General features: G+C 43.6%; 1 protein-coding gene across 9 annotated transcripts in view; it reads right to left on the bottom strand.

The window, feature by feature from the left end:
* Positions 1-237: 237 nt before the first annotated feature.
* Positions 238-21,727, bottom strand: part of TSC22D1 (TSC22 domain family member 1) — a 127,567-nt gene continuing 106,077 nt past the window's right edge. For 5 of the 9 annotated variants that reach the window (XM_045012975.1, XM_045013036.1, XM_045013054.1 and 2 more), the window contains exons 2-3: positions 2,957-3,008; positions 238-1,433 (exon numbers count right to left, since the gene is read on the bottom strand). In XM_045012975.1, the coding sequence (XP_044868910.1) occupies positions 1,179-1,433; positions 2,957-3,008 (307 nt within the window). In that variant the 3' untranslated portion in view covers positions 238-1,178. Of the gene's footprint in view, positions 1,434-1,806; positions 2,051-2,956; positions 3,009-3,159; positions 3,357-3,441; positions 4,027-21,727 lie in introns of those variants that run through there. The other 4 variants (XM_045013007.1, XM_045013045.1, XM_045013063.1 and 1 more) reach the window with 4 other exon arrangements.

A 21,727-nucleotide genomic window follows, 5' to 3' on the forward strand; every position in this document is an offset into this window, starting at 1 on the left:
CTGAAGTTTGTCAAAATTATTATGGTTAACCTTACAATATAGAAGTCGTTATTTATCAACATCTTATGCTTTATTGAAGGTTGACAAGTGCAACAGTTAAATACATTGACGTGTTACAACTGTTTAGATAACATGCACAAAAACATATGCATACTACTATACAGATCATATGCAAAAATCCATACTGGGGAACTCATTTTGTTTTATTCTTGCGCTAGCAGGAATTGATAATTTTTGAAGTGTTTTTTCCTGTCTTAAACCAAACTACAGTGAACAAAGATTTACTTCAAATATTCAGCAGCCAGGGAAATTCAGAAATTACACAAACAGCATAAATCTGCCAAATTCTGATCAGCTGCGTAGGTGTATTCATATTTATGTAGCATTTAAAAAAAACAAAACAAAAACACAACTATCCAAACTTCATCAGATCAGCCAATGAAACAACTAAATTTCAATCTGTACAATCTAAATAGTAGTTACAGTGTTCTATTTTACAAAGTAATTACACTAAATACACAAATATACATTAGGCAAATAACCTTCATTGTAATTATCCTACATCCCAACTCTGTCACCTACCTTCTCTCTCTCTAATACAGCTTTATGCACCTGTCCACGGCTTCAGAAAATAGCGCAAACATATTTGCGCTTAAGGTTTCAGGTGACAGTTTAGTGTTGAAATTTACCTTTCCCCCTTAGATCCTATGAATCAGTCTTTACTTTGGATCCCAATTGGATGTGGGGTATTGATCCATCACTTTTACTCCAGTCTATTTCTTCATTTTTTTCATGCCTGCATTAGTAACAGCAGTGGATGGATGGAAGATTTAAAACAAAAATCAAGCATGCAACTCCATTTCTTAGCCATTTCCAGAAGCTGTTCAAGTCCCCAGTGCATTTGTGCTAATTCTCTGGAAAATAGTGTTTTGTGTTGTTTTTTTTAATTCACCAACCTAAAAATAAGAACTCCTTTAGCCAAAAGGAAAGGACAGATGAGTGCTTAATACTGAAAAAAAAAATGTCTTGTGATGGTGCGTGCAGTGTACAGAGTCCTTGAGTCTGGACTGCAGCGTGCAATGAAATGGATGAGGGGGTAACTGTGGCAGATTTCCACTTGTCCTCTTTTCTCTGGGTAGTCCAGAGCATACTGGCCAGGAAGGCCAGGGCATTGGAGACTATGCTGAAGGTCCTGAGCCCTGTGATGCCGGCTGGGCAGGCTGTTGTGTTGTCCCTTGTGTCTGGGAAGAAGGTGGAGAACCAGTCTGCAGCTGTGCTTGGAACTGGGCGAGCTGCTCTGGGCTGGCCAGTGTTTTCAGCAGAGTGTTTTCCTGCTCCAGCTGGGAGTTCTTCTCAATCAGCTCTTTGATTTGCTCTTTGAGGACCTCCACTTCCTCCCTCACAGCATACATCAAATGGCTCTTCACCAGATCCTGAAACACAAAAGAGAGCGCACAAATCAGGCAAGAGGTCCAACCTTAGGACAGGGCTACAACTCTGCTCAGCCTGAGAAACAATAATCCAACCCAACTAAGGCAAGCAGCAGATGTGGATTCAGCTCTGAGACAGCAAAGCACGGGTAGATGGGTACGAGAAATCTCCCCTCCAGTGACTAGTGTTTGTAGAGCGTTTTGGAGATTAATATGCAGGGCCAGAGCCTGCATTCCCTGTGCACCCGGAATACACCCGAGAAAGGTTGGAGGCCGGTCTCATTACAAACCTGACCAACAGCCTGGCCACTACTCTGTCTACTGGCTCCCCCTCCCCGGCCAGCTCACCTATTAATTGATCTGAATAGAAAAATACCATCGGATTGATTCAGGCTGGAAGGGGGAGGGGTTGTTTCTATAGGAAGCCAGCCCGAGCCGCTCAGTTCCCCGCCGCGAGCTGTTGTCTTCCTCTCCCAATAACGCCCCCCGCCAGCCGGGCACTTCTTCACGGACGTGCCGGGAGGAGGGCCGGGCTCAGCGCGGTGCGGATCCAGGCACCCGCCCCGCTCTCTCGCGGCCCGGCCGGCGCCGGGTGTTTGTAAAAACAGGACCCTCCTCCCCTGCAACACCCGCTCCCGCCCCGCCCCGCCCGCGCGGAGCCGGCTGCAGCTAGTTCCTACAGTGCAGGTTGCCGCATTTCCCTCCCTCGCTCCCTCCCTCCCGTGTTTCGTGACCGAGAGTGACGTCAAAGAGACCCGCGCCGACCACCCCCACGCGCCTCAGCCAATGAGCGGCCGAGTTATTTATAGCCGGGAGTTAAAGGTTCGGAGTTTGCCTAGCAACAGTAGGCAGAGAATCCCGTGAGAACAGCTACAGGCACCGCTCCAATAACAAAGAGCAGCCAAGGCGGAAATCAAAAAACAGGCAAAATTAGGCGCAGACACAGGGTTTGTGGGTTGTTGTGTGTGTTTCTGGAGGATTTTTTTTCCGGCTTGTCCCCCACCGCGCAACAGAGCCCATGATTTCCACTGCCCTTCAGGGCTGCAGCCCCAGTGTACAAGATCCCAGCTGCAAGGCACGTTACCTTCCATTGCCAGCAAGCATGGGAATTAAAGCAGCTTAGGATGCCCCTATTGGATCCATCAGCACACTGTGGCTGGTCCCATTTTCCAGGGATAATCCGGCTGGGATGGTTGGGGGATTTTGAAAAAAAGAAATTGGAGTGGAAATATTTAATCTCCCTCCTCCCCGCGAGTCAGGATCGATCATTTTTAAGAAGGCAGAACCCTGAATGCAATGCCGTCATAGTCATTTAAGGCATCTATAGGGAAACGTATGCATTCCTCGCATTTGGCTGCCTTTGATCATCAGTGTATTTAAAAAAAACCCAACAGCTTCACTAAAAAAAACACGCCCATGAGCAGTTAAATGTTACCTAGAGAACCTTGATATTGTGAACACTTACTTCTAGTCACAACTCGCGCTTTAAACATTAATTGTATTTTTATCAAACAATCGGTACATACCATCGCTTGCTCGATTTTGTTGTCAATAGCTACCACACTTGCACCCGAGGAGCTGAAAAGAGGGGAAAAGATACATCAGCAGCTGAATTATTTACAAGACAAGAGAGCTGAATACTGATAACTAGCTTGCTGAGAAATATATCCCGCACTGACTTAATACCGCTGTTTATGTCATCGGGATGCTTCAATGCAGAGAAACCAACCTGTAAAGCCACCTCAAACCGCCCGCTACAGCAGGATCAAAGATCCGGACATTTTCCCTAATAACCCACAAAGATGGAGCTTAATTACATAATGCGGAAAAAGCGATCCGTGTCCCAGAGATTCAATCTCAAGATAAATGTAAAACACACCGCCCGTGCCACTGCAGCTTCCCAGTGCTGCCCAGTCCGATGGACAAAGGAATCAGCCCCCTGGCATTCACCTGCATTACTGCAAATATTCCAGCAAGGAAAACAAGCACATTTTATACCAGAGTTATTTACCTACTGTCGAGTCTCAAAGAAGAATTGTCGGTGCCCAGCAAGGATGACAAGAAAGAAATTGAAAAATGTCTTAGTTGATAAACTCCTAGATCCATTGCCACTGTTCTACAACATTGGGCATTCATGCAATTCCAGCCAGAAACACCCCCCCAAAGAAAAAAAACAACAATGCAGAGATTCTCTGTTGAGCTACATTAATCTTAGTTAAATCTCCGCCACGGGGGGAATGGTAGGAGGCTGGCTAGATTGGTGGTTTTTTCCAAAATTATATCTGTTTGTGGCGGTATGATCCTGGAAGATGCTGATCCCAGGGCTGCGCAAAGAAATCTCCGAGGTCAGCTCTTCTATACTCAGCAGAAAACCTGAGGTTCCAGTCCTATTGCATAATATATGCAAGAGAGTCAGTGCCTATTGGCTGGCCGGTCATTCGGAACCTCCCACCGCCAGAACGGCTCCTTTGCATCACTTCAGTAGCAGTGAACCATCACCAAAATCCAGTTACCCTTAATCAGGAGACCCCTGGCCAGGAGACCTCTTCGCCCCCGTTAAAATACTACGATTTGCAAGGAACCGCATGAGCATTTAGCAGATCTCTCAGTGCAATCTGCAGACTCAGAGAATTTGGGTGGCAACAGCAGCGCAGAAACAAAATGATCCAGTGCCCAATTTAAACCCTTCCAACATGTAGGATGATTCGCTTACAAGATGCACAGGCTGATTTTTGCCTGCAGAAAAACTACACATGCAAAGTTCAGCCTCGGTAGAAACAATCGGATATAGCTGATGTTGGAATTCAGTAACAATGTCACTAGACTTACATTTAGCTACTACAATGCCGCCACCTATTGGCGCAACACTATACCTTTAGACTAGAAAAGAGAACGTGCACGATGGAAAGTCTCACGAAATTTGGTCTCTGAGTTAATTAAACCATAGGACCCAAGTTCCCTTCCTCATCAGATGCCTTAGTATTTGCTTGGAGAAACCACTTCCAATAATACGATGCTTCATTTTTGCATCATCCCTTTGCATTTGACCATCACCACATAACATGAGAGGGTTTTTTAATCTAAAGGACTATTATAGGTGGTTCTTGAAAGAGCAAAATCTGTTTTTCATATGAAAAGACAAAAGGATTTGTATTATGGTGAGAAAGGTTAGAAGCAAGAAGCTGACAGGATGGTGTAGTTTAGGCACAAAATTCACACTCATGGTTCCTGGGCTACCGGGGGAGTTTCACCTTTAAAATTACAATCCTTACACAATTTTAATGTGCTTATGTGTGCCTCCACAATACTTCAGCACACATTGGCATAGGAAAATAAAACTAGTTATTCAATATATTCTTCATATTATAATATTATTGAATACATTTGTGAAAATATTTGCAGCAGGAAGCAAATTATAAATGAAAGCCTATATAGATCACTGTTCTGGCAAATTCCTAATACTTGTCTACTCTTTATTCAAATTAAATGGCCTCTGTGCCCTTTTTATAGCCTTTAAACCATTCATTTTCAGATATTCAGCCATCAGACAATTCAGAAAATACACACACAGCATGAATCTGTAAAATTCTAGACAGATGCTTTTTGACATTCTTATAGTGTAACATTGAACATGTCCTATCCACTCTTTTCCAGATGAGGCAATATAACAGCTACTTTTTAAACTATATCATATAGAAAATAATTGAGATAAATAATTTAAGAAAACTCCTTAACAGCATATTTCAAAATGAAGGTGTTACAGTTCTAATATTTTATTATAGAACAAAGTCACACATTCAGATCAAAATGATTTTAAAATGGTGTGCTCTCTCCACTTAGCTATTTAACGGGACCAAATTATGACTTAGAACAGTATATAGCAAAGCCCTTGACCTTAAATAAAACTAAAAACACCCTTTAATACACGTAACCTATAAAGTATCAACATTCGTGTGATTTAAACATACAACAGAAAAGCCAAAACTCTTTTCTTCTGTAGTGCAAGAATTTTAAGTATATATTACAGTTGTCACTCTCACAAAAGCAGGAAAGCTAGAAAGGCAAGGAATAATAGTCTTAAATTTAACTTTAGCATTAGCATGTCATCGTCATCCTTCTTAAAGAGATTATTTTAGCTTTCTTGGTCTACTGTTCTTTCATTCAGTAATACCAGCAAAGTGGCACAAGTAAGCTAAATCCTACTTATAGGGGAAGTTACATTTAAGAATACTGAACTTTGCATAAATGTTTTTCCAACATCAAAGCACATGCATTTCCTTTAAGGTAGAATTCCCACTTACTTCCATGTTGCTTCAAAAACAGTCACATTTCCCATGCCTTCGCAATGTTTCCCCTATTTTAAATTATCTGCACCTGTTGACGATGTAATCCATTCCAATTTACTTATTAACACAAACATTAGAGCATATGTTTTGAGCTCCTTCTGCACTCCTGGACAGGCAAATGACATCAGTAACCATAAATTCCTTTTATGCTCTTCGGCTGTCCAAGAGGTTACACCTCTCAGCCACAGACCAAGCCAAGGTGATCGGTGTGTTTGTCACCTCTAAACTTAACTACTGCAACATGCTGAACCTCAGGTTGAAAGTGAAAGCTCCAGAGGGTACACCAGGCAGCCCCTCTTCTTACATAATGACTACGAGAATTCATCACCCTAGCCCAGGGCTCTGTACTGGCTCCCAGTCCAATACTTGATCCTAAAACTGTGATCTTCATAGCCCTTAGTGGCTGTACCCCAAAACTCTCAGATCACCTCTCACTATGTGAATTAAGCTTCAAGGACACTAGAGGTGATTGTGCTTAGGCTGAAATTTGCAAGTGCAGGGGATCTGAGTCTCTTGGCAGATTATTTTTTTCTGAGGGTGGTTAAAATCTCTTCAGATTAGGTTTTCCTACAATAAGCCACCTCAAGATGGCAAGCAATAAAAACAACACACACATTTGTCATGTTCTCTCTTGGTGGGAGAAAGCAAGAGGCAGACTGCAGACTTTCAGACTGATTGTGCTATTTGTAATTTTGGTTGTGCTCTGATTCAAGGGTCATGGGCACATTCTAGTTAATCAGTGTTTCTGCGGAAAGATTAGTAATGATTCCCTAAAATTGTTTTTAGAGGTCTACAAGTCTAATTGAGTTAGTGCATAGTTAGCTGCATCTGGCTTCCAACATTTTGTCAGTAGTGTGGATGGGATAACAGAAACATAAGCATGCTGTCCTGTCCACTTTACAGAAAAAAAGCAAGTGTTAAAACACAGATGCGCCTACATGTCAGACAACTGTGCTCTGACATGATCAGACATATAACATCTGCTCCACAGATTATGTAGAAATATAGCAAAGTGTCAGGAAAGACCTCAGTCCTTAGAATTAGTGGATTTTCCATCTTTGTCAATTTCTATTGTCCCTGTTTATCAGGGAATTTCAGGAGTTATAATTCTCTTTACAGTCAGAACATAAGAACAGCCATATTGGGTCAGACCAAAGGTCCGCCTATCCCAGTATCCTGTCTTCTGCGCTGGCCAGTGCCAGACACTTCAGAGGGAATGAACAGGACAATTATCAAGTGATCCATTCCCAATTGTCCAGTCCCAGCTTTGGCAGTTGAAGGTTTAGGGACACTAAGAGCATGGGGTTGCATTCCTGACCATTTTGGCTAATAGCTACTGATGGCCCTAGCTTCCATGAACATATTCAATTATTTTTTGAAGCCAGTTAGATTTTTGGCCTTCACAACATCCCCTGGCAATGAGTTCCACAGGTTGACTGTGCACTGCATTAAGTTTGTTTTAAATCTGCTGCCTATTAATTTCATTAGGTGGCCCCTTGTTCTTGTGTTAGGTGAAGAGGTAAATAACACGTCCCCATTGATGATTTTACAGACCATGATCATAGCCCCTTTAATCTTCTGTTCCAGGTTTAGCGTCCCAGTCTCTCTCATCTCTCCTCATGTTCCATTAAGCTGTTCCATACCACTAATCATTTTGGTTGCCCTTCTCTGTATTTCTTCCAATTCTAATGTATCTTTTTTGCAATGGGGTGACCAGAACGGTATACGCAATATTCAAGTGTGGGTGCACCATGAATTTATATAGTGGCATTATAATATTTTCTGTCTTATCTGTACCTTTCCTAATGGTTCCTAATATACTGTTAGCTTTTTGACTACTGCTACACACTGAGCAGATGTTTTTACAGAACGATCCATGACGACTCCAAGATCTTTCTTGTGCAGTGACAGCTCATTTAGATTCCATCATTTTGTATGTACAGTTGGGATTATGTTTTCCAATATGCATTACTTTGCATCTGTCAACATTGAATTATTTGTGATTTTGTTGCCTAATCATTTAGTTTTGTGTGATCTCTTCCTAACTCTTCACAGTCAGATTTTGATTCAACTAACTTAAGTAATTTTAGGTTTCAGCCGTGTTAGTCTGTATCCGCAAAAAGAACAGGAGTACTTGTGGCACCTTAAAGACTAACAAATTTATTTTAGCATGAGCTTTCGTGAGCTGCAGCTCACTTCTTCGGATGCATAGAATGGAACACACAGACAGGGGATATTTATACATACAGAGAGTAATTTTATATCCCCTGCGAACTTTGCCACCTCGTTTATACTTCGTTTTCCAGGTTATTTATGAATATGTTGAACAGTACTGGTCCCACACAGATCCTCAAGGGATCCCACAACTTACCTCTCTCCATTTTGAAAAGTGACTATTTACACCTAGCCTTTGTTTCCTATCTTTTAACCAGTTATTGATCCATGAGGACTTTCCCTCTTATCCCATGACTACGTACACTGCTTAACAGCCTTTGATGAGGGACACTGTCAAAGGCTTTCTGAAAGTCCAATATACTATATCTACTGCATCACCCTTGTCCACATGCTTGTTGACATCATTAAAGAATTCTAATTGATTGATGAAGCAAGACAAGTCAAAGGAGAGCAACAAAAATCCTCTCCCGAACTCATTTCTTCCTTTCCCTTTGATTGGTGATCCCACTTCACTATCCCTTTCTCTTCTCTCCCCCAACGATGTATTTTTATTATTTATAGTTTGCATTATGGTAGTACATAGAGTCCTCAAACATGAGGTCTACCCCCATTGTACCAGGCATTGTACATTGATAGGCAATGTATATTAGACATGGCCCTTCCCCACAAAAATTACGTCAGGCCCCCGATTCTAGAAATGCTTGTATAACATTAAAAATTTTACACCCACAAGTTCAATGGCACTACTCACATGTCTCATGTTATTCTTGTGTATAAGAATCTGTAGCATCTAGTGGCTACACTTACGGTTTGCAGCGCTGGTAGTTTGCAGCGCTGGTCATCCAGCTGTGTAGGAGCAGCGCTGGTGTGTGGCCACACTCACAGCTACCAGCGCTGGTGTGTGGCCACATTTGCAGTATTAGCAGCGCTGTTGGGAGTGCTGCATTATGGGCAGCTATCCCAGCATTCAAGTGCAACAACGTGCTTTTCAAAAAAGGGGGGTGGAGGGTGGTGTACTGTGACAGGGAGCGGGGAAGATAGAGTGGATTTTTGGAGCCAACACTGTTGTGTGTTAGCTTCCTGGATTGGAAAAATCACAAAATGTTCATGAGCCCTTAGTCTTAACTCTTAATTGCATACAGCCTGCCTCCAACACGGACTCCCCCCCCCCGCTGTTTCACTCACTCCCTGTGGTGTTTGCTGTGATCAGTGTTTGTTTTAGATTAGCAGTTCAACGGAGCTCCGATCGGTTCTGTTTCATTCACTCTCCCTGCCTCTCATTTGATTGTTTACAGCCAGGTACAGATGATCACAGCAAACAGGAGCTCTGTTCGGAGCTCCGATCGGAGCTCGTTCACAACAAAACAAAGAGAGTAATTTATAAAAGCATTCTGGGATACACCTTATACCCTGGAGGCCAATCACAGCGCTGGTGTGTGGCCACACTTGATGACCAGCGCTGCAGCACCAGCGCTGGAATCCTTATTCCCCATGCCGAGTGAGGTGTACGGCCAGCGCTGCAGCCAGGGAGTTGCAGCGCTGGAAGTGCCCTGCAGGTGTGGCCACTTACTAATTGCAGCGCTGGTAGAGGCTTTCCAGCGCTGCAAATCGCCAGTGTAGCCATACCCTAGGGCTAATTTCTGTCCTATTTAAACCCAGTACCTGCAAAAAGATTCACACATGCAAAGGGTCCACCCACACAGAGCTCATTGCAAGACTGTATCATCCTTCGGAATCTAACGTTTGTAAAGCACCACAGACATGGTATAAATCAAGCACTGAATAAAGTAATACATAATGCTGAGATGTATTTGGTGGGTAAAGAATGCATCCAAGTACAATGCTAATCAAGCAGCTGATATGCATGCTCTGGTCTTTACATACAGAGATCAATTAACTACCTTAACAACTGCAAATTGCCAAACAATCTTTTCAGCTATGGAACAAACTACTTTTTGTAGGGATTCCATTTTTTTTGTCTCATTAAAAATTACCTCGTCTCAATAATATTTAGCCCTTAAAAACTTTTCATCTTCAGCACATAATTAGATAAATATTTTGTACAGACTCATTTAGACCCTGTAACCTGTTTGAGGTTCAGTTTGTTTCTATGTGCTTGTTAAAGAAACCCCCCACCCCCATTTTTTCTACTTCCCTTGGGGTTTGATTTAATCTTTCAAGTACCTTGACAACGCTCTCCTCTCTTTAGAAACAGAGATTTTAAATACAGAAGAAATATCTCCCAAAATTGAGATCAATCTTGTCTTTTCTACACTACAAAACACTAGAAAAACTGATCATTTCAGGGCCTTTGTTACAACATGGTAGTCCCCTGCTATGGGTAACGCAATTTTAACTATATTTCTCAACTGTAAAACGCTGAAATACAATCAAAATGTGGTTCAGTCACAAAAACATTAAGAACCAACTGCGTTATAACCACTTTGGTGGAGCAATGGAAGAAAGACTGCAGTAATTGGGTCCTGCAAAACATTTGCTTTCATTACTTTAGAGGGGATTTTAATGCGGATTATACTGAACTGGACTAGTGGCATAAGTAGAGTTACCTTAAAAATTCCTAAATTCAAACCCATATATATCCATGGGGAGGCAGGGGAGGGGGGCGCACACAAGGAGGGGAACTAGTGTAATGATTCTGACAGAAATCCACAAAAAACTCTAATTACCTAGGCTGAAATCTTGGCCCCACTAAAGCCAATAGTAAAACTGCCACTGATTTAAATGAGGACAGGGTTTCCAGCCAGTTTTAACCAGGTTCAGTCTGGTCAGTTTAAAGGGGTGGTCTTTTGAATAGTTTCTCCTGACTTAACTGTGAATTTCATAGACTTTAAGGACAGAGGAGACCATTATAATCACCTAATCTGCCACAGGCCATAGACTTTCAGCCAGCAATTCCCATATCTAGCCCAACAGCTTGTGGTTGGGCTAAAACATCTCTTTTAGAAAGCCATTCGATCTTGATTCAAAGACTCCAAGCCACTGAAAATTTACCACATCCCTTGGCAATCCATTCCAAAAGGTTAAATTGCATCTTATTTTGAGTTTGAACTTTGCGGACTTCAACTTCCAGCCAATGGATCTTGTTATGTCTGTCAGTTAAATTAAAGAGCCATTGAGTACCAGATATTTCTATAGTATTAGCTTTCTTAATTTTTTTTTTGCTAGAACCTTAAAGCTATTTAAACCTGTGGTTTGATTGCATGTGGATTTCCTTTTTTTGTTTTTTCATGATTTTTAAAAGAAGTGTTAAAGATTAGAATCTAACACCTCGAATGAAATGAAAAAGAACCAATGTGTCACTTACCATCAGCAAGGTGTAGAAAAAATTAATGAACTACAAAGTGTAAAGAACATTCATTCCACCCTACATACAACCTACTTGGCCAGCAGTAGTATAACACCAGTATCTGTAATTATAGTACATATATGATTATATGCTTTGCACTCTGCCTAGAAGACAGAAGGATGCATTTAAAAGCAAGTTGATATAAAATCAAAGGACAAACACACAAAAAAGTCAAACTGACTTCTCTGGGGATAGGATACTGGTCACAGCTCTTTCGTTTCTATAGGAAAACAGATAGCTAATTAAACCTCATTTGTTTTCATGAGGATGTCATCATATCACATCACTGATTTTAATGGTGATGCAATAAATCTTGATAAAAAAAGTCTCTCTCTCCAGTTCAGGAGTTTCAGCAAGGAGAGAGAGAGAGAGAGGTTACAACCTTCAAGAAACATCCAGACATCTTTAGAAGACGTCAGGGGTGGGAAGAACTAAAATATTCTGAGGTTATCGGAGAATCCTTCCAGAAACAAGTAACTATGTCTAGCAACACAATCTGAATTATAGGAATAGAATCTGTTGGGCTTAATCTCTTGTATTAAGAGATCTAACTTCCATGTTTACTCTATACCTTGCAGTTAGCATCCAGGACACTACCTACCTGAATCTAGGGCTGAGTAGCTATGAAGTACCACCTAGTTTGGGAACCAAACACTTCCTTATCTGTAAATCTGAAATACCTAAACTCAATACAACTGAAAGCTCTCCTTGGAGTGCTATAATTGCTTCTGTCCAACACTCATGGGGAGGAAAGGACCCACCCACTAAAGAGCTGTGCTTTTAAAATTTTAAATGAGACAATACTTTGTCAGGGCCCTCTTCAATCTGTCCCTCCCTCTTCATGGGCCACAGTTAGGTTTATTCCCACCCTAACCCTACAGTAACTCTTATGCAACTGGCCCAAAAGGGAGGGGGTATTAAAAGGACTGATCCAGGAGAGGGCATTTTGGTGTGTGGAAGGTTGAAAGAACATTACAGGAGCTCTTCTTCCTCTGACACTGGCCAGCTCTCCGGCACAGACCTCACTTTTATTCTTCTTTTTTTACCTCACAGAAGAGATCATCCTTACCTTTGAATATGCTTGCCCGCTCTGCAGTCAGTACATAGCCTTTCAGAGCTTACAGGCTTTAGAAGACTGCATATATAATTTCATCTGATACATCCTTATGTGAATTTACTTGCCAGAAAACTAAAAAGTTACTCAAAGTTCACATTTGATTCCATGCTTTCATCTGTACTTCTAATGTGTACTGGTTTCCTTAAAGCCAAAGGAAACACCTTAGGCCTTGTCTACACTACAAGACTATTTCGAATCTACTTAAGTCGAATTTGTGGATTCGACCTTCTGAAGTCGAATTTGTGTATCCACAGTAAATACACTAATTCGAATTTCTGAGTCCACAGTAACGGGGCTGGCGTCGACTTTGGAAGCGGTGCACTGTGGGAAGCTATCCCACAGTTCCCGCAGTCCCCGCTGCCCATTGGAATGCTGGGTAGAGCTCCCAATGCCTCCTGGGGGAAAAATGTGTCGAGGGTGGTTTTGGGTAACTGTTGTCATTGAACCGTCAATCACGCCCTCCCTCCCTGAAAGCTCCGGCGGGAAATCTGTTCGCGCCCTTCTCTTGTCAGTTACAGCGCATACGCCACAGCACTGCGAGCATGGAGCCCGCTGCGATCATCGCTGCACTTATGGCCGTTGTCAACTCCTCGCACCTTATCGTCCACCTCTTCCACAGTCAGCTGCTGAGAAATCGGGCGAGGCGGCTCCGGCAGCGCAGTGAGGACAGGAATTCACAGAGTGGCGCAGACCTCTCACAAAGCAGGGTACGCCGCGCAGTGGAGATCATGGTGGCAATGGGTCAAGTTCATGGTGTGGAACGGCGATTCTGGGCCCGGGAAACAAGCACGGACTGGTGGGACCGCATAGTGCTGCAGGTCTGGGATGAATCACAGTGGCTGCGGAACTTCAGGATGCGTAAGGGCACTTTCCTTGAACTCTGACTTGCTGTCCCCTGCCCTGAAGCGCCAGGACACCCGGATGCGAGCAGCCCTGAGTGTGCAGAAGTGAGTGGCCATAGCCCTCTGGAAACTTGCAATGCCAGACAGCTACCGGTCAGTAGCGAACCACTTTGGCGTGGGCAAATCTACCGTGGGGGTTGCTGTGATTGAAGTAGCCCACGCAATCGTTGAGCAACTTCTCTCAAAGGTAGTGACTCTCGGAAACGTCCAGGACATCATAGATGGCTTTGCCGCGATGGGATTCCCAAACTGCGGTGGGGCTATAGATGGAACTCACATCCCTATCCTGGCACCAGCCCACCAGGCCAGCGAGTACATTAACCGAAAGGGCTACTTTTCAATGGTGCTGCAAGCACTGGTAGACCATAGGGGACGTTTTACCAACATCTTCGTTGGGTGGGCGGGCAAGGTTCATGACGCGCGTGTGTTCAGGAACTCTGGTCTGTTTAAACGCCTCCAGGCAGGTACTTTCTTCCCAGACCACAAAATAACGGTTGGGGATGTGCAGATGCCTACAGTGATCCTCGGGGACCCAGCCTACCCGCTAATGCCCTGGCTCATGAAGCCCTATACAGGCGCCTTGGACAGAGAGAAGGAACTCTTCAACTACCGGCTGAGCAAGTGCAGAATGGTGGTGGAGTGTGCTTTCGGACGTCTCAAGGGGAGATGGCGGAGCTTACTGACTCGCTCGGACACCAGCGAAAAGAATATCCCCGTAGTTATTGCTGCTTGCTGTGTGCTACACAATCTCTGTGAGAGCAAGGGCAAGACCTTTTTGTCCGGATGGGAGGTTGAGGCAAATCGCCTGGCTGCAGTTTACGCTCAGCCAGACACCCGTGCCGAGAGAATATCACAACGGGAAGCGCTGTGTATCCGGGAGGCTTTGAAAGCAAGTTTCCTCGGAGAGCAGGGTAACCTATGACTCTCCACTTGCTTTCAAGAGAAACTGACCCTGGGCCTGTGTCTGTATGTGTCGATTTCGATCTGCGGTTACATACCCCGTTCTCAAAGTTTCCCCCACTTCCAAAGCACGTTTTAAAGCAAATTAATTGTTACACTCATTATTAATAAATTTTTGTTTTACTTTGCATTTCTGTTCAGGTGTTGAAACATGGACGCATACTGTGCTGGGCACGGTGTGCACTGATGTACAGACCGCTTGTTCCATAGAGGAATGACATCCTCCTGCTCCTACATAGGTCTCTGGGGTGGGGGACGGTTGCAAGTGGTTGTGCATGAAGGGGAGGGATTGCAGGAAGGGGTGGGTTTGCAGGAAGGGGCGAGTGGTGCCTTCTTTGGATAGGGGTTTGGATGACGGCATTGGGCTGCGGGTTTGGGCGTAGGAAGAGGTGAGGGGGAAGGGTGAGTATCTGTCCGTGGATGAGGGCTCTTGTTGGGGCTCAGGGCAGCGGAGAGGCTCGTTGCTACGGTGGAAGTTCATGGTAAGGGCAGCGTGCCTTAACATTAAGGGGGTGGCAGGCGCTAGGACCCTGGACAAGCATACACATCACAGAATGACCTGGGGCAGCATACACCACACAGAGTGACCCTGGTGCCTACTGACTGCAGTGTGTGTGTGCCCTGCAGTTGATCATGGCCCCAAGTCTGTACCCTGGTAATGTAGGCTATACCGTGCAATTATAAATCCCCTCCCCCCCCATACACAAAAAAATCCTCTGACACGAAAGACGTGACCGAAACAGTGAATAACAGCAAACAGCTTTTAATAATCTAATACACAGTGGGGGGATGAAACTTGGATTTGGGACTGGGTGAGCCTGTAAGGGAAGCACTTCTACAAATTTATAGTGTGAGAGGTGTGTGGTACATTAGCGCTATGCAGTGGTGCAGTGACAGTACTCACGGCCCCTACCGCCCCTCCGTCTTGTACTTTTGGGTGAGGGGGGGCAGGACTTCTTGGCGGGGGAGGGCGGTTGCAGATACACTGCAGGGGGGCTCTGTCCTCCTGCCTGCGGTCCTGCAGAACATTAACAAGGCGCCGGAGCGTGTCCGTTTGCTCCCTCATTAGCTCAAGCAGCGTTTGAGTCGCCTGCTGGTCTTCCTGCCGCCACCTGTCCTCCCGTTCGATGTGTGTGCGATGCTGTTGACATAGGGTCTCCCTCCACTGTCTCTGCTCTGCCGCCTCGGCTCTGGAGCAGGCCATCAGTTCCGTGAACATCTCGTCCCTAGTCTTTTTCTTTCGCCGCCTAATCTGCGCCAGCCTCTGCGTGGGGGATGCCGGGGCAGTCCGGGAAAGAGCCGCAGCTGTGTGATAGGAAAAGTAACTGATTTCCTTGAACAGATACATGTTTGCGAACAGTGAACACAGTCTAGTCAGTTTCTCTGAACAAGACCATACAGGGCAACAAGTCTCACGAGATCTCAGGACAAGTTCGAGATTTCGGAATACGCTCTCATTGGCTGCGGCATTGCACAGGAGAGCGGACAAGTGGGGAGAGACAGCTGAATCCGTCTAGCAGACAGTCCTGGTAAGCCTTACAGTACATTCTGCTTATCAGTTAATGGATAGCTGTGCCCTCCCGCTAAAGGCAATCTGGAAATCATATACTCTGACCCTTTTCCAGCCACTCCCGCCAGTGCACGGGAAAGATCAATGTATGCTTTTCCTATGTGGCCTACAACACATGGCTGTTAAGCGAGGGTCATTGTTATGCAAAGTAAAAGTCAACCATTCACAACAGTAACAATACACTAATTGCCCTAATTAGATGCAGCATTTCATGAACGAGATCACCCTGATGCGGGTCCCTCGGAGTCACAAAGAGCGGATGCTAAGGGAAGCCCTGCAGAGACCAGGACCATATGCGGCCATGCTTGTGGAGGCGATGATTCCCATCTACATAAGGATGTCCTGGCGCGGGAGAGTGTGCTTCCACGGAGCACCCAACAAGGCACCTCTCCCCAGGAACCTCCTGCGGAGGCTTTTCGAGGACCTAAATGAGACCTTTCTTGAATTGTCCCTGGAGGATTATTGTTCAATCCCTATATGTGTGGACCTACTTTTCATATAGTTTTTCACTGAAAATTTTATATATAGTATTTCTATTTTTTTATACCTGTTTTATAAAAAATAAATGTTTACGTGTTTATAGCACTTACCGCCTGATCCTTCCCCTGATTCTGAGTCCGGGTTAATGGCCGGGGAGGGTTGGTAGGGGATCTCTGCGAGGGTGATGAAGAGATCCTGGCTGTCGGGGAAAGCGGTATTGTAAGCGCTGTCGCCTGCGCCGTCCTCCACAGACCCTTCCTCATCTTCCCCATCGGCGAACATCGAGGAGGAACTGTCCAGGTTCACTATGCCATCCACTGAGTCCACGGTCACTGGTGGGGCAGTGGTGGCAGACCCACCTAGAATGGCATGCAGTGCCTCGTAGAAGTGGCATGTCTGGGGAAGGGCTCCGGAGCGTCCGTTTGCCGCTCTGACTTTTTGGTAGCCTTGTCTCAGGTCCTTGATTTTCACGCGGCACTGCATTGCATCCCGGCTGTATCCTTTCTCTATCATTGCTTTGGAGACCTTCTCGAAGGTCTTTGCATTCCGCTTGCTGGAGCGCAGCTCCGACAGCACAGACTCCTCCCCCCACACACCGATCAGATCCAGGACTTCCCGGTCTGTCCATGCTGGGGACCTCGTTCTATTCTTGGATTGTCCGGACTCCTCTGCTGGAGAGCTCTGCATCGTTGCAGGTGCTGCGGAGCTCGCCCCGATGTCCAGCCAGGACATCAGGTTCAAAGTGCCCAGACAGGAAAATGAATTCAAATTTTCCCGGGTCATTTCCTGTGTGGCTGGTCAGAGAATCCAAGCTCCGACTGCTGTCCAGAGCGTCAACAGAGTGGTGCACTGTGGGATAGCTCCCGGAGCTACTAAGTTCGATTTGCATCCACACCTAGCCTAATTCGAGCTAGCCATGTCGAATTTAGTGTTACTCCACCTGTCGGGGTGGAGTACCGAATTCGAACTAAAGAGCCCTCTAGTTCGAATTAAATGGCTTCCTGGTGTGGACGGTTGAGCGGTTAGTTCGAATTATCGCTGCTAAATTCGAATTAAAGTCCTAGTGTAGACCAGGCCTTAGAGGAGAAACCACTCATGCTGCATAATCCTGCTGTTCAGAAAATACATAATGTACATTTTAGAGAACTGCACTTCAACGTTAAATGAAAGGAAATTACTGGAGTATTTCTAGTTACACCTACCATGAAAAAAGAAACAAAACCAACAATCAGGTGGTCACTTGGCAGCAGTGAGATCACATGCATTTGAAAAGCACAAATTATCTTATATTAGAATGTAGCTCTCAACACTGGTCTGTTCTGACAGGCCATCTGGACCTTGTTGGTGATGTCACAGCCACTAGCCACACTAGCTCCCGGCAGTGCATGGCTGGGACCTCATCACCCAGATAAAAACAAGAAATCCCTATGTATTTTGGCAAGAGAGGACAAGTTATCTGCTCCCCTCTCTTTCAACCCCTCCTCTTCCATCTTCCAGCTATCCACTTTCTACTGCTCACCCCTTTCTTCTCTCCCTTTTCTTCCTGACTCTGTTTTTTCTTTTTATTGCTCCCCCTTGAAGTTGCATTGGGAGTCTTGAATTGGCTCCTAATCTATTTTAAATTCATTTCAAAGCACCCCGGCCTTTTGTCTAGCAGAGCAGCTGGACTAGGTTTCTAGCTGGACAGCAGTTTTCCTTTGATGGTCACTTCCCTCTTCAGCCTCACACTTTTAAAATTAAGCCTATACTTAAGAAATTACATTAGAAGTCAAGTCAAGGCTCCTAGGCATTGATTCAAAGCCTATTGAAGTCAAGGGGAATCCTTCCACTGACTTACATAAACTCTGGGGATCAGGCCACTATTATAATTTCTTAGGGAACAGTAATTCTATAGGATCCTGAGAAAGGGGAAGCAAAAATACAGGGGAACAAAGTAGGGTAAAGGGAAATTGCTATGACCCCTCGCCCTTAAGCCAACCACCTGCGCACTAACATTTTGTTTTAAAATCACATTCAGCTAGGAAAAAATAATGGCTGTTCAAAATCACCCCATTTTGTCAGAAATTAATGCTAAATATATTAAATAGGCATTGGTCCACTACTATATAAAAATGGTAGAATTATCAATAATAATTACACTTGGCAGAATTAGATTTTTTATTATTTTGATGAATATTGATATTTATTTTAAGAGATTTTCATCTATTTAAATTTTCACAACTTGCACAAAATTATGGGTATAAAGCTTTTTATGTTTCATTGATTTAACTTTTCAGTTGCAGGAAATTATGGGGAGAGTCAGACAATTTTTTAATGACAGTAGATTCAGATTCAAAAAGTTAAAGCTTTATAACCGTTTAAACACCAATTGTCAACTTCACATATCAAAATTTACAAAGTAAATAACCTTAAATCAAAATTCCCAAGTGGCATTTTCCTTACTTTGCCTATCTGTAAACTTCAATCAACACAGATTTTTAAAATATTTTTGTATGCGTGGTGAAATCTAAGTTTACCCACATTTACTGATTAAAATCTACTCCTTCCAAGCCTAATAATAATGCAGAATGAACACTTCTGCCCTATAAACATTTGTTTTGTATTTGGGGAAAAAGCAGATATGCAGCCTCATCATATGGTAACACTCTCCATTAGTATCTCAAGAGAATGTTAAACAGCAGAGTCTAATATTAAGACATTTAAAAATCAACAGATCCAGATAATTTGCATCCATGCGTTTTAAAAGAGCTAACTCAGAAATTGCTGCACCGTTAAAGTTATTTTCAAAAGTCTTGGAACAGTTCCAGAAGACTGGAAGAAAGCTAATGTGACACTATTTAAGATGGGTAAATGGGATGACCTGTGTAATTACAGGCCTAGCAGTCTGACGCCAACCACTGGCAAGATAATGGAACATATTACATGGGACTCACAGAATTAAAAGAGGGCAATATAACTAATGCAAATCAACATGGGTTTATTTTTGTGATGAGATTATAAATTTGGTTGATCGAAGTAATAGCATCGATGTAATATACTTAAACTTCTGTCAAGTGTGACTTGATGCCACACAACATTTTGATCAAAAAACGAATAAAGAATATAAAATTAACATGGCACACATTAAATAGATTAAAAGCTGGCTAAATGATAGGTGTCAAAATACAATTATAAACAGGGAACAGACATTGAGCGGGTGTGTTTCTAGTGGGATCCTCTGATAATCGTTCTTACCCTATGCTATTTAACATTCGTATTAATAATCTGGAAGAAAATAGAAAAATCACCAATGAAAGACTGCATCTCTCACAAAAATAGAGGGAGTGGTAAATAATGAAGAGGATAGGTTACTGATTCAGAGTGACCTGAATTGCTTGGTAACCTGAGCGTAAGCAAACAGTGTGCATTTTAATACAGATAAATGTAAATGTACACATCTAGGAACAAAGAATGTCAGCCATACTTGGAGGATGGGGGAATCTATGCTGGAATGCAGGGACTGAAAAAGATTTAGGAGTTGTGGTGGATAATCAGCTGAACATGAGCTCCCACTGTGGCCAAAGGGGCTAACACAATCCTTGGATGCATATACAGGGGAATTTTGAGTAGAGGTAGAGAGGCTATTTTGCCTCTGTATTTGGCATTAGTGCAACCACTGTTGGAATACTGTGTCCAGACCTGGTATCCACAATTTAAAAAGTGATGTTAAAATTTTTTTTAGAGGGTTCAGAGAAGATCCATGAGAAGGATTAAAAGATTAGAAAATCTGTGAGAGTATCAAGGAGCTCTGTTTAGCTTAACAATGAGAAGGTTAAGGGGTGACTTCATTACAGTCTGTAAGTGCCTACACGGGGAACAAATATTTAATAATGGGCTCTTCAATCCAGCAGAGAAAGCTATAACATGCTCTAATGACTGGAAGTTGAAGCCAGACAAATTCAGACTGGAAATGAGGCGTACATTTTTAATGGTGAGAATAATTAACCACTGGAAAAATTTACCAAGGGTCATGGCAGATTCTCCATCACTCCATTTTTTAAATCAAGGCTGGATGTTTTTCTAAAAGATGTGCTCTAGGGATTATTTTGGGAAAGTTCTCTGGCCTGCATTACACAGGAGGTCAGACCAGATGATCACAATGGTCCCTTCTGCCCTTAGAATCTTTAAGTATATGAATGCTCTTCAGCAATTTCAAACTATAAAATAGGAAGAAATAAAGAACAAAACATGTATTATAAATATCTGATTTGTTATTTTGTACATCATTAAGAAAAAATTATGATTATCTACCTTTAATTTAGCACAGGAATGAAGGGGTGGGGACAAAGTTGCATTTAAGCCTTTTGATACTCTGGGGGTGGGGGATGTCTGCCTACCTTCAATGTAAACTGTAAAAGCCTCAGGGTACTCTAATTTATTCTTGGGTTCCCCATGCCTCTCTTTAGTCACAGCACAGTGGAGCTCCAGTTCAGCATCCTCCTTTGCATGTACCCCGGACACACCTCCTACAGGGAAAATTGTAAGGGACTGGTGTAGTCATTTTACCAGCAGGGGAACACTGCAGGTATTGCCTGGGGGAAGTTTGTTGCCATTAGGACCCGCTATCACACCATCCAGTGGCATAAAGAGGCCTCTGGGCAAGACAGGCTTGGGCCCTCACTCTCCAAGGCTTTGAAACTCTGCTGGCTTTCAAACAGAACACAAATTCCGTAAGCTGGAACTAAGACACCATCTGAACACCGCTGTCCTGGACAGAAGCCACCGACACCCAGCCACCCTGACCTTCCGAGAACTACAGAAGATCTATCGTCTAATCTTTTAATACATGATTTGCCAAGTAAAGATTAAGACTTAGAATTTCATACCTATGCAACACCTGGTTAATCTCTTTAAAGTACTTGGCATTGGCTGAATTTGTGTTAACGTTGTCCCTATTAATTATGGAGCAGTCCTCATCATTCCCTAGTATTATATTAGGTCTACTGCCTGAAGAATGGTGCACTAAATGTTTTGTATACCCTTACAAAAATCCTTCATTCAAACCAGGACTTGAGTTGAGCTAGTCCATGCTGGGTCATTGACTCAGCACTTTTTTGGGGTGGTCTTATTCTCCAAAATCAGGTGTGTTTTTTTTAAAAAAAGCCTTCAGCCTTCCTGGTTACCAAACCCTCTTTCCCTTCCACTCCCCAAAAGAGTCTACACTAGCAAGCTTACCGTGGCAGAGCTGTATGGATGCAGTAGCCGCTCTATGTCAACAGGAGAAAGCTCTCCCATCGACATAATTAAACCACTCCCAATGAGCAGAGGTAGCTATATCAGTACCATTGTCTACAATGGCGCTTCGGTTGGTGTAACTTACCTCACTCAGTGGGGCATTTTT

Source organism: Mauremys mutica, chromosome 1 (genome assembly GCF_020497125.1).
Source record: "Mauremys mutica isolate MM-2020 ecotype Southern chromosome 1, ASM2049712v1, whole genome shotgun sequence".
Lineage (NCBI taxonomy): Eukaryota > Metazoa > Chordata > Testudines > Geoemydidae > Mauremys > Mauremys mutica.